General features: G+C 37.4%; 1 protein-coding gene across 7 annotated transcripts in view; it reads left to right on the forward strand.

Annotated features, from left to right (window-relative positions):
* The window catches only part of COPG2 (coat protein complex I subunit gamma 2), a 150571-nt gene that overhangs the window by 98095 nt on the left and 36736 nt on the right, over positions 1-15740 (forward strand). For 4 of the 7 annotated variants that reach the window (XM_054237697.2, XM_078343749.1, XM_054237698.2 and 1 more), the window contains 8 exons: positions 4273-4368; positions 4675-4918; positions 7333-7408; positions 8413-8516; positions 9108-9233; positions 10055-10117; positions 10572-10711; positions 11247-11442. In XM_054237697.2, coding sequence (XP_054093672.1) covers positions 4273-4368; positions 4675-4918; positions 7333-7408; positions 8413-8516; positions 9108-9233; positions 10055-10117; positions 10572-10711; positions 11247-11442 — 1045 coding nt within the window. The remainder of the gene's footprint in view (positions 1-4272; positions 4369-4674; positions 4919-7332; positions 7409-8412; positions 8517-9107; positions 9234-10054; positions 10118-10571; positions 10712-11246; positions 11443-15740) is intronic. The other 3 variants (XM_009003063.5, XM_078343750.1, XM_078343748.1) reach the window with 1 other exon arrangement.

Genomic DNA, 15740 nt, shown 5'->3' on the forward strand with positions numbered 1-15740 from the left:
TGAATTTTTTATTGTGTATATTGTGACAGATTCAGTCTTAATCCTTTTCCATTGAGTACCCAGTTAGTTGCCCCCAAAAATTTTATTTAAGGCTAGATGTGGTGGCTTACACCTGTAATCCCAGCATTTTGGGAGGCCAAAGCAGGGGGATCGCTTGAGTCCAGGAGTTTGAGACCAGCCTGGGCGACATAGTGAGAACCTGTCTTTACAAAAAAATACAAAAATTAGTTAAACATGGTGGTGCACCTATAATCCCAGCTACTTGGGAGGCTGAGGTGAGAGGATCACTTAAGCCTGGGAGGTTGGGGCTGCAGTGAGCTCTCATCATGTCACTGCACTCTGTCTACTTAGTCTGTTCCCACACTACTATAAAGAAATACCTGAGACTGGATAATTTATAAAGAAAAGAGGTTTAATTGGCTCACAGTTCTACAGGCTGAACAGGAAGCATGGCAGCATCTGCTTCTGGGGCAGCCTAAGGAAGCTTTTACTCATGGTAGAAGGCAAAACAGGAGCAGATGTCTTACATGGCAGGAGCATGACCAAGAGGGGTGTGGAGGGGTGTCACACACTTTTAAATGACTAGATCTCACAAGAACTTACTCGTTATCACGAGAACAGCACCAGCAGAGAAATCTGCCCCCATTATCCGGTCACCTTCCACAAGGCCCCACCTCCACATTGGGGATTACCATTCAACATGAGATTGGGCGGGGACACAAATCTAAACCATATTACCTTATCTCAAAAAATATATATTTTTATTTTTTTTATAAACAATTAGAGGAAAGCTGAAAAAAATGTAAAGACCATCTTTGTCCCAATAAGTTGAGATGTCATCTTTATCATACATTAAAGTTTCATATGTACTTGGGTCTGTTTCTGGAGTGTCTATTCTACTCATATATTGGTCTGTTTATTCATATACTACTGCTACACTCAGTTCTAAATATAGCTTTGTAGGATGCTTAGCCTTCCATCATAGTTCTGTATTTTCATTGTTTTCCTGGCTATTCTTGCATGTTTCTTTTTCTTTTCTTCCTTTTCTTTTTCTTTTTGAGATGGAGTTTCACCCTTTTTGCCCAGGCTGGAGTGCAATGGTACAATCTTGGCTCTGCAACCTCCGCCTTCCAGGTTCAAGCAATTCTCCTGCCTCAGCCTCCCGAGTAGCTGGGATTACAGGCTCCTGCCACCACACCCAGCTAATCTTTTGTATTTTTAATAGAGAGAGAATTTCACCATGTTGGCCAGGCTGGTCTCAAGCTCCTGACTTCAGGTGATCTGTCCACCTCAGCCTTCCAAAGTGCTGGGATTACTGGCATGAGCCACCATGCCCAGCCACATGTTTATTTTCTAATGAATGTTAGTATCAAGTTGTCTGGCTTCATAAAAGACCTTGTTGACATTTTCTGTTGGGAATCACATTAAATTCATAAGTTAGGAGAGAACACATATGCGGATGATGTTGGGACATCCTAAGAACAAGGATGTCTTTTAATTTGTTCAAATCTTCTTTTAAGCCTTTATTTAAGAATTCTTAAAAAATAATTTATATTACTTTTGAATCGTTTAAAAATGCTTGTTTCTAAATAACTTACCTTTTTCGTTGCTATTATAAATGTTTTTTATTCCATTTTATCTTCTACCTGGTTATCATTCATGTATATAAATATTACTGGTTTTGCATGTAAATTTTATATCCTGCTACCTTGGTGAATTATTGAATTAGGTTTATTATTCTCTGGGATTTTCATATACACTATCATGTCATCTAAAAATAAAGATATTTTGTTTGTTTTCTCTTCTCTACTTCTTGTTTTTTTAATTGTTTTTGCTTATCTAATTGCATTGGCTGATATCTAAATATTTAGAATAATGCTAAATAATTGTGGAGATAGCGGCATCCTTGCATCCATTCTGACCTAAATGGGAATGCCTCTCAGGATTCCGTATTAAGTCATATGCTGGCATTAGGATTAAAGTGTATATGTTTATGTTGTGGGCATATCGTCTGTTCCCTTTTTCTTCAAGAATTTTTGTTAGGAATGAATGTTGGATTTTAACAAAGGCTTTTCAGCATTTTGGATATAATCTTTTGACTCATTAATGTGATGTTATTTTATCAATTTTCTAATGCCTAATCATCTTTCCATTCTTGATGAACCTCATTTCATCACAGTGCATTATTTCTTTAGTGTTAGACTATATTAACTAATTAACACTTAGAATTTTTACATCAATATTTATAAATGATTTTAGTCTGTAATTTTTCTTTCTGTACATATATACTATCTTTATTAGGCTTAAGTATCATTGCTTCGTAAAAAGATTGTGGAGATTTTTTTTCATTTTCTATGCTCCAAAACTATGTATATGGATTTGGGGTTATCTGATTGTTGGTAGACAGTTCTAAATTCTCCCTGAGTCTCTTGCACATCTTGCAAGTTAGGCTCTAACTGCCCTTTGTTTCCTACTACCACAACTTTTATTGATACAAGACATCTTCTAGCCTTAGAAGATAGAGATCATATTTCCCTCTAAAGGAAAGGGAAGATTTCCTTGCAGCCCTGGAAAATACTAATAGTACTCTCTGTGGAGCAAAAAGCAAATGTGTTTATGGTCCAATATAATAATGTTTTCCTTCAGACAAAAGGACAGGCATGTTTACTGCCTACTGTAAAATGTTCAGGTTCCATCCTTAGGGTTCTTATCTGGTAGTGCAGCCTACTGCAAGACCAGATATTATCTGGCTCTCTTTGCATAGCACTTTGGGACTGGGGCTCAGGAAACCCACCCCAAAATGCTCATACTCTGGCTACTGCTACTGCTGTGAGTAATTAACTGTCTTTTATCTCTGTGCCAGAAGTCTCGTGTTTTCTACCAGCATCTCTGAAATTGTGACAGGTTTACTTGTTAGCCACAAGTGGGGTAAAATCTCACATTCTTCACTCATCTTAACACTGATCTTCATTTCTATTTTATTTATTTACTTATTTTGAGACACAGTCTGATCTTGGATCACCCCAACCTCTGCCTCCCAGGTTCAAGCAATTCTCCTGTCTCAGCCTCCTCGGGCAGCTGGGACTGCAGGGCATGCCACCACGCCTACCTAATTTTTGTATTTTTTTTTTATGATTGCATACTTTATCAGGAAGGTGCAATGATTGTCAGTATTCGTATTTTACTTTCTTTTTTTTTTTAATTGCATTTTAGGTTTTGGGGTACTTGTGAAGAACATGCAAGATAGTTGCATAGGTACACACGTGGCAGTGTGATTTGCTGCCTTCCTCCCCTTCACCCACATTTGGCATTTCTCCCCATGCTATCTCTCGCCAACTCCCCACCCCCTGCTGGCCCTCCCCTATTCCCCCAAACAGACCCCAGTGTGTAGTGCTCCCCTCCCTGTGTCCATGTGTTCTCATTGTTCAACACCCGCCTATGAGTGAGAACATGTGGTATTTCATTTTCTGTTCTTGTGTCAGTTTGCTGAGAATGATGTTCTCCAGGTTCATCCATGTCCCTACAAAGGACACGAACTCATTGTTTTTGATTGCTGCATAATATTCCATGGTGTATATGTGCCACATTTTCCCTGTCCAGTCTATCATCGATGGGCATTTGGGTTGATTCCAGGTCTTTGCTATTGTAAACAGTGCTGCAATGAACATTTGTGGGCATGTGTCCTTATAGTAGAACGATTTATAATCCTTTGGATATAAAACCCAGTAATTTTTGTATTTTTTTTAGTAGAGATGGGGTTTCACCATATTGATCAGGTTGGTTTCGAACTCCTGGCCTTTGGTGATCCACCTGCCTCGGCCTCCCAAAGTGCTGGGACTAAAGGTGTGAGCCATCATGCCCAGGTGACACTAGTCTTTAAAGTTGTGGTAAAATTCCCCTAGAAACCATTTTCTGTAGTAGTTCTTTGATAGCTTTCTCTATTTCCTCTATGGAAATCAGTCTGTTCAAGCTTTTTACCTTTACTGTTCACTTTAAAATTTTTGATGTGATTATTTGTCTGAGGCAGAGGGAAGGGATCTCTTGAATGAACTTTATTTGTACATTGCTTTTTATTTTCCTTTGGGTCTCCTTGGAGTTATCTTCCATGGAGAACCATTTTAGGCAACTACAGTGCCTTCTTAACTTGCAGTAAGTAAGTGGGAAAGTATGTTTAGTAGCCAGAGTTATAAAGATGAATGTCTTTTCTGTGTTTATTTTTTATAGGTGGTGGTCACAGTCATAAAGGTGAATGTTTTGTTTGTTTTTCTGCAGGTGGTGGTTGTACAGGCAATTAGTGCTCTCTGTCAGAAATACCCTCGAAAGCACAGTGTCATGATGACTTTCCTCTCCAACATGCTCCGAGATGATGTAGGTAGACTGCTTTTTAATCAGAGGAAGTTGCTCTCTTAAATTCTTAGGTTTGCCATGAAATAAATACCGTAATGTTTTAAGGAGATTTCTTTATAATCTCAGTATGGCTCTCAAGTGAGGTCACTGTCTGATTACTAAACATGCCATTGCTTTGCTTTCCCACTTGGAGAAAAAACACTTTTGTTTCTTTCATAAAAGGTGGGAAATGAAATTTGAATATTATAAGCATGAACCTTGGAGTGTAAGCATTTTTCCAAAATGTGTCCTTAGAATGAATGGCAATTTTATCTTCTTTTTTGCCAGGGAGGCTTTGAGTACAAGCGGGCCATTGTGGACTGCATAATCAGCATTGTGGAAGAGAACCCTGAGAGTAAAGAAGCAGGCCTAGCCCACCTTTGTGAATTCATTGAGGACTGTGAACACACTGTTCTGGCTACTAAGATTCTACACTTGCTGGGCAAAGAGGGCCCCAGAACGCCTGTCCCCTCCAAATATATCCGCTTTATTTTTAATAGGGTTGTCCTGGAGAATGAGGCTGTCAGAGCTGGTGAGTCATTGGGACACTGATACTGATGATGCTGATCTTTTGAAATACTTAAGAGAGTGATATGAAATTGGAAAATGAAGTTGCGGGATCTGTTGGATGGTGGAATTTTAGAGCATGCTTAGGGCCCAGATGTCTTTCTTTGTACTCCAATTTCCATCCTCGTTTTTGCCTTAGATTAGAGACAAATAAATAACCCTTGGCTCTCAGTATGATAGGAATACTGTGATGGCTCATCCATTTTTTTCAGTGATAGCCACAAGTATGAATGTTTGTAGAATTTGTATACGTGTGTCTGTAGGTATTTTTAAGTCACTTTTCCTCTCTAATCTTTCTTCCCTTAGCATTATGAATAGATCCATATCTCTCCCATTAGAGATGTAAACTCTCGGTGAGCCTTTCACTAGCTCCTGATTCTATACTTTCCTTCCCCTCTGAGATAAACTTAAAGTAGTCATTATTAGCTCCCTCCATGAATTCATTATCTGATTTCTCTTCAACTCAGTATTATCTAGCTCTGTCCCTTAAAAATCCTCCGAAGCAATTTTATTGAAAATTATCTATGGCTGGGCACAGTGGCTCACGCTTGTAATCCAGCACTTTGAGAGTAAAGTAGCAGGCCTAGCCCAACTTTGTGAATTCATTGAGGACTGTGAACACTGTTCTGGCTACTAAGATTCCACACTTGTTGGGCAAAGAGGGCCCAAGAATGCCTTGGGAGGCCGAGGTGGGCAGATCACGACGTCAAGAGTTTGAGACCAGCCCGTCCAATACGGTGAAACCCCATTTCTACTAAAAAATACAAAAATTAGCTGGGCATGGTGGCGCACACCTGTAGTTCCAGCTACCCAGGAGGCTGAGGCAGGAGAATCGCTTGAACCCGGGAAGTGGAGGTTGGAGTGAGCCAAGATCATGCCACTGCATTCCAGGCTGGGTGACAGAGTGAAATTCTGTCTCAAAAAAAAAAAAAATTACTTATAAACTAGTTGTTAAAATATAAAATCAAGTTAGATACTTTAATATTCTTATCTTTGTTTACACTCAGTCCATTTAATGTACCATTGACTGAACACTTCATAAAACTTGGTTTCCACAATAACCTACATGTTTCCATCACTCCTTACTCTTATTTATAGTGTTGCTTTTCCTAGCCCCATTCCATGAAATATTATTTCTCTGTAGGGTTTTGTCTTCTCAACATCTACATTCTTCCTGGTGATCATTTTCAGAGCTCTGCTGATAGGCTGTGACACCAGTCATGTCTCTTTCCTGTTTGTCCAAATAATTTAATCCACTTCAAATTCAACCTGAAATTCAAACTAACCCAAACTGAAATCCTCACATTCATTATCCCCTCAGTCATCGAAGTGCTTTTATTTGTGTCTCCTTAATATTTCTTCATTCTCTCTTCTATTTTCATGGTGCTGATTGAGGATCTCATCCATTTCAGATGCCTAACTAGTGTGATTGCTTCTAGATTCACACATATCCAGCCTATTCTTTACACTCTGCTAAAAACAAGGACATTCAAATATACAAATTTAGCTCATATTTAATATCCTTCAATAATACTGTTGAGATTAAACCATACCCTAATTTTGTTTATTTGTACTCTCTCCCTTGTCTCTTCTTGCTCTCCAGCATGGGTCCTATGCTCAGCCTTGCCCAGCTGTCTAGTAATATACCGCACTTTCTTCTCTGGGCAGGGGCCATTTGAACTTCTCATATGCTCTGCCTCTAATACTCTTATCGTGCCTGTTTCCTCTGGCTAACAGTACTTGTTCTTCAAATTTTAGCTCAGGTCATATGTGTCAACTCCTTGTCTTACTTTTCCAACACAATTCTGATTTAGTTCCTTTCTGTGTATTCACAGAGCATGCTGGATATATGTCTTCCATGGACTTACTATGATGTGTTGTAATTCTCTCTCTACATAACTGTCCTTCCCACTAGAGTATAGTTCCTTGAGATCAGGACATGTCTTTTATCTGCCCCAGTACCAGCACAATTCCTGAAAAAGTTTGGTGCAATGAATCTTTGTTGAATGAAAGGAATTTTAATAATAAAATTTCTTTTTATGCTTGGGGCTGGTTGTTTGAGATTAGAGCTTAATCACATCAGTGTGATATATAAGGAGTTGTGCTGGGGTGGAGATAGAGCTCTTACAGAAAATCTATATGAATCTTTTCCCTCAGTGCTTGGAAGATTTTCCTATTCAGGCTCTCTTGGGCTTGGAGAATTCTGTTTATGCTCAACCGTATCAAAGAAATAAGACCAAGAAACACTCATTAAAACAGGAGGATTTGTCTCCACTAAACGTGGGGACACTTTTCTAATTGTTTTTTTTTTTTTGAATGATTATTACTTAACTCTGAGAAACCAGTATTTATGTAGCATAATTATATGCTTCATTATAGCTGCTGTGAGTGCTTTGGCTAAATTTGGGGCTCAGAATGAGAGTCTTCTCCCAAGCATCCTTGTACTGTTACAGAGGTAAGTTAAATAATGTCTTTTAAAAAATATAAGAATTCCATATGGTTAAATAATGAACTCCTCATTTTACTGTACGGCAGATGCACTACAAGGCCTAAGAGTAGAGCTAATGGGGTAAGTCGGGCAAATGGCAATTTCTTTCTCTTTTTAGTAATTATGTGTACCTCTCAGTCAATTTGATGTGCTATTGACTGAACACTTCATGAAGTGTCCTAGCCTTGGTCTTCACAATAGCCTATATGTTTCCATCACTCCTCACTCTTATTTATAGAGCTTCTCTTCCCAGCCCCATTCCTTAAAAGATTGGTTCTCCGTAGCATTTTATGTGCTAGGTACATGTCACATTTGACTTTGGCTTTCTTTCACATGATTTTGAGAAAGTGACTTAAATACATGTGCCACAGTTTATACAACAGGGGCTTACTTTAAAATGATACTAGATAATTCACTATGCAAAGTTGAAAATAATAGTTTTTCATTGTCTTCATGACTGTTTGATAGGGAAAAGACTTGCTTTAGCAAACTGTGATTGCATCTTACAATTGAAGCAGATAAATTACAAGTCAAAGGTTGGCTAGTTTACGTAAAACCGATTGTCATCTGAGCAATAACAATTGGATTTTGAATTTATTTATCTTTTTGGTATCCTTGGAAAGTATAATACTACCATTTCCTAATTACTGAGAAGTCTACGTCTAAGGGGCATGTGGTTACAGATGGAAGAAGAGACTCCAGACTGCTATTTCATGTTCTTGTGCTCCTCGTTATTTTAATGCCTACTTATGTAGTGCTTGTGATTCACAGTAACAGTATTTCTTTAATAATTCAGAATAGTACCCAAGATTTATTTGTGGAGACTTTAGGAGCCACTATTGGCTATTGTTGAGCACTTTTTAAAAGATAGTATCAGATGATGACCTGAGCTCTGTCCTTCAGATTTGGTAGTAGAGCTATTAGAAATCTCTGGAGTCCTGTGCCATGACTATTCTGTTTCCCCTGGACAGGTGTATGATGGATACTGACGATGAGGTACGAGACAGAGCTACCTTCTATCTGAATGTGCTGCAGCAGAGGCAGATGGCACTGAATGCCACATACATCTTTAATGGTCAGTGAAAGCCAAGGATGTACACTTTTGTTCCTCAAATGATGTCTTGGAAGCATATTTCATGATTTGCATATGAGCTCACTTCATTAGGCGAATGCTTGGTTTTTGTCTTTGAATGCACTTCCATTTCTAGAGAAACCTGTGTTGATGGGATATTTTCTAATTTGGTAATGGTAATTCCTACGCAACAATCTATAAGAATATAGATTGGGCCCTTACATTTTTTAAGAACATTGCTCACACATTCCTGGCTCTCCTTGAACTCCCTCTTAGATGGGTTTACCTTTTTCCCGTTTTCTTATGCTGTCATTGTTTCCATATAGCTAAGTTGCTTTCTTTTCTGGGAGGTACATGTATTTTATTGAAAATGTGTATGCTCTGCTCCTGTGTTTCCTTGAATGAAATAAGTCAGTTTACAAGTTTATAAGGCAGTTTCAATAGTATCACTTATTTTTATGTTTAAGTTATAAAGCTTTTGGTTATATTTTTCTCTTCCTTCAAAAAGCTTAGATAAATATTACAAATCCAGGCCTATTTGGATTCGAGGATTGGCTTGAGGTTATAATGCTGAGATTTCTCTGTGTTTCATAGGCTTGACGGTCTCTGTACCAGGCATGGAAAAAGCCTTACATCAGTACACGTTGGAGCCTTCAGAAAAACCATTTGACATGAAATCAATTCCTCTCGCTATGGCTCCCATCTTTGAACAGAAAGCAGGTAATGGGAGCGGTTAACTCTATTAGTTTTTCTGTGTATAAGTAGTTTTGCAAAACTAAAAAATATTAGCATATTTTCTCTAATACTCATTTAATTGTTACTCCTCATAAATCTTTTAGATTTAAGACATATTTTTATTAGAGTTAAAAAAACTGGTTTTTACATAAAAGCAATAATATGAAATGCAGTCCAAGATGAAGGTTTTTTTTTAATGCAAATGTTACAGTATCTGAAGTCAGTTGCCACTGTGTCTCAGAGCAGCGTTAGTGCTGTCACCTCCTATTTTTATTTTCTGAAATTGATAATCTCTAAGTTAATTAGTTTTGTTATCTAAGTTAATTAATTTTCTTAAAAGAATTTATGGACACAGTTATTAAAATATTCCCAAAGAATATCTAACTTTAAAACTTAAAAAAAAAAGGGAGACATAAATGTTTAGTGGTTAGAACACAAAACTGGGAAGAAACAATTTTATGCTTATTTTCAGTTTTTCTGTTGATATAAGCAATTTTTCCTATTTTGATCATGAGAAGATTTTAAAAATAAATTATTTTTCCTTTTCTGAGTAATTTTTGTACATCCCAGTCCATTTAAAGTAAATTCTATATTTTTAGGGCTTACTTTATGGTTTCACAACATATGTTCACTAAATACATTTTAATTTGCGTGTCCTCCACCAGAAGTGACAGATAACCTATAAGTATGATTTAGTAATAGCTCATTATATATCTGCTAGAAATGTCTGCTGTCATCTCTGTCTGTATTGGTAGCTTGATAGTAGGAGGAGAAATTCACTCACTTGCTCATATCTATCTTTATAGAAATCACACTTGTGGCTACTAAGCCAGAGAAGTTGGCTCCTTCCAGGCAAGACATTTTCCAAGGTATGATGATTTGATGGTTAGAAGTAATAATCTTGCCCCTAGGCATTGTAAATATAATGAAGTCCACCAATTTTATTAAATTTGATCAGTTCTTAGTACAGGAAATATGTGTGTGGCTGAAGACCATAGGGTATAGTTGCCAAGGCTACCTGGAGTCCATGAACTTTCCAGTTTGTAATTGCTAACTGGGATTGTTGTTTTTATCTGTATCTTGTTGGTTAACAGGGAACTCATTCTAAAATAAATAAGTATTAAGTTTCTTTCTTTTTTTTTTTTTTTGCTTTTATGAATATATAAGCTCACTTACTTAAAAGATTATTTCACTAAAGCTTGGGGACATACTAGTTGAATGTTCAACTATTAGTAAGGCTGTGAAAACTAAAACATTTTTTAAGCATCCAGAGTGAAGTCTTTCTCTGTTTTCTTCATATCCTACATTCTTTTTTCTTGACAGAACAATTGGCTGCCATTCCTGAGTTTATGAATATAGGACCCTTGTTCAAGTCTTCTGAGCCTGTTCAACTTACAGAAGCAGAAACAGAATATTTTGTTCGATGTATCAAGCATATGTTTACCAATCACATTGTGTTCCAGGTAAGATAAAACCCTTGGCTCCTGTAGGGATTTAGTATAAGCTGATATGCTTTGAGACAAATATCCTTTGCCTGTAATTCTAGTCTCTTTTATAGAGAATTAATTTGGCAGAATTTCTGGTTTTCTTGCTTAACATCAGAGCTATAAAGATCCCTTCATGTGATGGGTAACTTTTGATGGTTAAAATCTAAAGAACATAAAACTGAAATGTGTGAAGAAGTCGGACAATATAAAGTATAACCAACTTTTTAAAATCATCACTTAACATCAAGGTAGATTAAGCGGGCTATCTAAGAACTTAGATTTGACAGCCATCAGACTTCTGCCATCTTGTTTGGTACAGCAGTCTCAGGAAAGAAAAAAAGCTGATGAATAATATAAACAAAAGACCTCAAGAATAAGGCTCTCCCTGTTGCCAAAAGAAGAATCTTAGGAGGAGACTTACTCTACTCTTTAGAGATAGAAGGTATAGTGGGTTCCGGAGCTGAGTTGTGGGTTATGAGTGGGAAGGCTAACAACTTGTTATCCTTCACAGCTTTTCCATTTACTGACTTTTCAGTTTGACTGCACCAACACTCTCAATGACCAGCTGCTGGAGAAAGTGACAGTGCAGATGGAGCCATCAGATTCCTATGAAGTGCTGTGTTGTATCCCAGCCCCCAGCCTCCCTTATAACCAGCCAGGAATATGTTACACTCTTGTTCGCTTGCCTGATGATGACCCTACAGCAGGTACTAACCCTCAGAAGGGCAGATACTTCTGTGATTCAGAATGCATTACCTTGTGAGCTCTTCAACTATCTGGACAAATGCTCACTTTAAGAATGTGATTCTCTTCTAGAATTTAATGTAATGATAATGAGTGTGTGTGTGTATGGGTTTGTGTGTGTGTGAATATTTATAAAATTGGTTACTGTTGCAGACATACTAATTTTAAAACTAAATCTCTGAGTATAATTTGTTGGACATTTAATCTTAAAAGAGAAGCTGTGTGTGTATAGCAGTAGCACAAAAAGGAACTCAAGCTTTCTGTTGGAATAATGTGACCACTGTGAGTTCATGTAGCTGATGATGTCTCCTGTGAAGAGGCTTGACCCACTTCTCCTTGAAGTTTCTGTCGAGTTAGATGGAACTTGGTTATATAGTAGATTGTTGGCATTTAAAAATACATCATTTTCGAAGGTCCTGTAGCATAAGGCTGGTGTCTGAGAGCATGTCTCAGCCTAGTGAGTGGCTTAGCCAACCTTGTGTGCCCACATTAAGAAGGGCTTTGTAAGTCTCTACTTGACCCATATGCAGTCTTTGCAGGGGGTAGAAATAGCCCCTGAAAGACAGCCAGCTAGTGCCAAAAGTAGTATTTACTTATTTGGAAACTTGAGAAGATCTTGCGACCTATCTCTTGTGAATGTCAAGTATTTATTCTACTTGATTCCCCTACCGCCATTTTCCCACTCGATTTCTTCTCTTCTCATATTCATCGCACAATACTCATAAACTGTTACCAGTTTTCAAAGAAATAAGCACACACACCACATTTATGTTTTGAAAACTTTTACTACTCATAAGTACAGGAAAAACAGAAGTTAAAAAAATTAACAAATACTAGGGAAGTTACAGAGTTACAAGAAATCATAAAAGCACTAGTAAATAGTTATCCCTGGTCATCATTCAGTTACATTTGGGGCTTAACCTGCTTTCTTTTAGCCCCTCTCCAAACTCCCTTCTTAGATGTTGCTTCCTGGGAGCCCCTATCCAGTGTTATCCGTGTTGGGTGATAGACCAGGCTACTCAGACTCTAGCACGAGGTAGATTCAAGTTGGCACCACTGCTGTGTCTGAATCCCAGGTTGTTCCCTCTGGCCCTGGGCGGAACTCTACTTCTATTCTCCAGCCACGCTAGATCCCTAACCCCCTGAGTAGGAAGGCACTTTCCTATCTGGCCTCCAATATTCCTCCTTTGAGCTCTAGGCTATCTGGCTTTAACCTTTAATTACCTCCTTTATCCCTTTGTGAGGTTTCTCTATTTCCTTATAACTTGGCTTTCTCTCCTGGTCTGTTTTTCTCTTCAGTTAGATTTGTCTGAAATATGTCCACTAACCAGTAATTAAGCTGGCTGTACTCTTAAGTAAAGCTACTTTTATTTACCCTCTTCTAAACTAGTATTTGGGCCCAATCTTAATGTAGTCCTGTGGCTTCTACCATCATCTTGGGAGACTCTGCACTTCATTGGTATTTTTCCAGTAGCCATCTCTCCGAATGTTTCAAAATTCCTCCTGTTATTCTACCTCTCACCAATGTTCTGCTTTGTAAGGGATGCTATTACTTTGCCACTTAATTTCAGAGGGAAGTGAAATGCTGAACCCATCGAAGAATCAATCCCTTGCCAATTGAGAATACTAGCTCCTCCCACTTCTTCAGGTTCAGTTTACTAACTGATAATGCAGGTGCCTCACACCCCAGTAAGAATTATTAACAGAATCTAAGAAGTACAATTTTATAATACCAAAAATACACAAAACAACAATATAGACATTACATATATAGTATAGGAAAAAACCAACAACAAGAAAACATTTCCACCAAGAGAGGAAAAAGAGGAGAGAGGTTTTCTCGCCCCTCTTCACTAAGGAGTTTTAAAACATAGATCTTACAAATTAGCCCAGATATTTCAACATTTGGTCTGCTGGCTATGGACTCTTTTGCTTGATAGTTTGTTTGATTTTTGTTTATAAAAGTTTGGCATATAGGGAATTGTTTAAAGTTTTGTTAGTAGTAAGTTATATTTGACCCATCATATACCTGCTTAAAACTCCTTTCTATTTAGTTTTTGTCAGAATTCTCAAATTTTTCATCCATGACCAATCTAAAATCTATGCCATACAATGAAAGAAGTGAAATACCAGGCCATAGATGGTAATAGATATCTTTTATCCATTCCCTCCTTTTTGCATTTTCCCATCACAGATATTCCAAATTTTACTTATCACCTCAAGGTCTTAAACATCAGTATGTCTCATTTCAGAAAAATAATGTTTTTCCTTATAATCACAATGAAAAAGCAAATTTTTGATTTTTGATTTCCTTCAAGTTGAAAAGAGTATAGCATAATAGAAAGGAATATAGGTTTGATAGACAAATGAGGATCTGAATTCTGACCCTGCTATATACTGTGTAATCTTGGACAAATTATTTGATCTCTTAGGATTTTTATAGGATGAAATGAGATGAAATGAAATGAAATAATAGGTAATTTGCTTTACATGGTGCCAGACACATAGAACCTTTTGGTGTTTAATTCTAGAACTATCCACTTTTTCCCTTTATCCTCTCTAGAATCAAGTCTTCCCAAAAGTTCAAAAAACACATATCCTTAATCTCTTCCGAGAAGTTGTTCCATCAATTATTCCTTTCTTCAATCTACCTTTAATCCTTCCTCCTCCCCTTTACTCTATAAATGTTTAAAGATCTACCCTATCTGAAAAATTTGCATTAACCCGACATCAATATATTACCATAACACCTTCTCTCAAAAGCAATTTCTGGAAAGACTATGGGCATCATAAGTCTCTGTGTAATTAGTCCTACTTATTATTTTTCATCCTTCAAGAATTTGTCCTTTACCCAAAAAGTTTTAGAAAAGCCTTTAAGGCAACATTCCCTCCAAGCATTCATTGTCTTTCAGCAGCTTTCTTTCCCCTGAATATTTATTGCACCAGTAACAATATGTTTTATATACACAACATTCTACCAACTGTTCCACATGCTGGACCTGTTTAATGCCACTACCAATGTAACTTTTTATTCCACTACCTATTCAGAACCATTCTAATCTTTGTATTGCTTTTATCAGGTTTTATTGCATCATATTTCTTATTATCTGGAACCATTTCAACAAATGTAAACAACTTATTTTAAAACAATCTTTAATAGAAAATATTCATACTAAGATCAGCTGTAACAGTACATGTATGTGAGTTTTTCTGATTTCCATTAGAATAGTACCTGCCACAGACTTAGTCATAATTATTTCACTTTCTTGACTTTCTGCCTATACTTCCTTAAAGTGCCATCGTAAGTTACTACACAACCTGATAGACTCGTAGCTCTTCTCTGAATCTGTAGTCTCCCTTCCATTGTTTTTTGTTGAGTATTAACCATATTAACTTGGCATTCTATACTAAAAACACAACTTCAGTTAAGTAACATTTGCCTCAGAGTTCTTTAACTCACCTCCACTCACTCACTGGGATCCATATTAATGAGGAAGCTTTGCATTCTTCTAAGCCAAGCATTTTATCTGAATTTTAACTCAAATACTAAAAAGGGAGGATTGGTAGAACATTACGATTCAGCCACCCTTCCCCCTTCCTTTATCACTAGAATTGGCTTCAGCCTGACTTTAAAATCAGTATTCCTACAATTTGACCCATTGGAAGATCTGCGAGGATTCTCAGTCTGAGACCTCCTTATTCACCCACTTACTTATCTTATTCCCTGTCTGCCAGTCCTCAGACTTGCTGAAATTTCTCTCATTCCCTTTCAAGCCATCTTCCTACCTATTTGATATCCCTTTTCTAACCCATCATCCTCAATATCTCTAATTTTTATTGCTGACTTTACTTAAATAATCCCATCTCTACAGAATGCAGTTTAATCATGGTATACCCACTCATTTCTGCCTTTTGCCTTAGGGGAAAAAAAACCCTGCTCTATTAGTACCACCCAGTCCTTGTTCATCCATCCTTGAAATCGATTTACATGTGAATATGTATAAGCTTCCTCCTTGACCCACCTCCAGTGTTCAGAACACTTCCTTTCTATTCTCTTGGTACCCAGCATACTCACCTCCATCAGCCAATCCCCAAATGGCTAGTAGAACTGACATTTGGGGATTGCTGAAGCTCTTCCTTCAGACTTAGCTTCATAAATCTATCTCTATAAGGGACCGTTTATTCTCCTGACTCTAAGCATTCATTAAGTTTTCCCTGAAGGAGTTTTAAGGCAGCCACCAAATTCCCTAATGACAAGTTC

Source organism: Callithrix jacchus, chromosome 11, assembly GCF_049354715.1.
Source record: "Callithrix jacchus isolate 240 chromosome 11, calJac240_pri, whole genome shotgun sequence".
Classification (NCBI taxonomy): Eukaryota; Metazoa; Chordata; class Mammalia; order Primates; family Cebidae; genus Callithrix; species Callithrix jacchus.